The following is a 334-nucleotide window of genomic DNA, read 5'->3' as shown; positions in this document are numbered from 1 at the left end:
CATCACGCATTCAGAAGCCACGAGTCGTCATGGGACGTCGTCGCCATTCGCTGACGATTACGTGATCGAAGCTGGGTCGGCATGGGTCACCCGGACCCAACCCATGTTTTTTTCGGGCCGACCCAACCCAACCCGGCCCACCACAATTGTTTTTCGACCCACCCAGCTCGGCCCACGAGCCCGGGTTGGGCCGAGCCGAGTCATGGGTCATGGGCCAATGGGTCATTTTGCAGATCTCTGTTCTCGTGTCAACGTTAATATAAAGGCATGGCCGACCAGTCTACTGGTAGCCTGCCTTGTTCTCGTTCAGAATCTTGTGAAGCTTGTACGACAA

The 334-nt window shown here is 56.0% G+C and overlaps 1 protein-coding gene across 1 annotated transcript in view; it reads right to left on the bottom strand.

Annotated features, from left to right (window-relative positions):
* Positions 1–280: 280 nt before the first annotated feature.
* Positions 281–334, bottom strand: part of SDRG_12349 (hypothetical protein) — a gene marked incomplete at its 3' end in the record, with an annotated part of 1802 nt that continues 1748 nt past the window's right edge. The window contains exon 2 of the mRNA XM_008618420.1: positions 281–301. Within this exon, the coding sequence (XP_008616642.1) occupies positions 281–301 (21 nt within the window). The remainder of the gene's footprint in view (positions 302–334) is intronic.

Source organism: Saprolegnia diclina, assembly GCF_000281045.1.
Source record: "Saprolegnia diclina VS20 unplaced genomic scaffold supercont1.49, whole genome shotgun sequence".
NCBI lineage: Eukaryota > Oomycota > Saprolegniomycetes > Saprolegniales > Saprolegniaceae > Saprolegnia > Saprolegnia diclina.
Note: the sequence above shows the minus strand (reverse complement) of the source record. Positions and strands in the feature narration are given on the sequence as shown.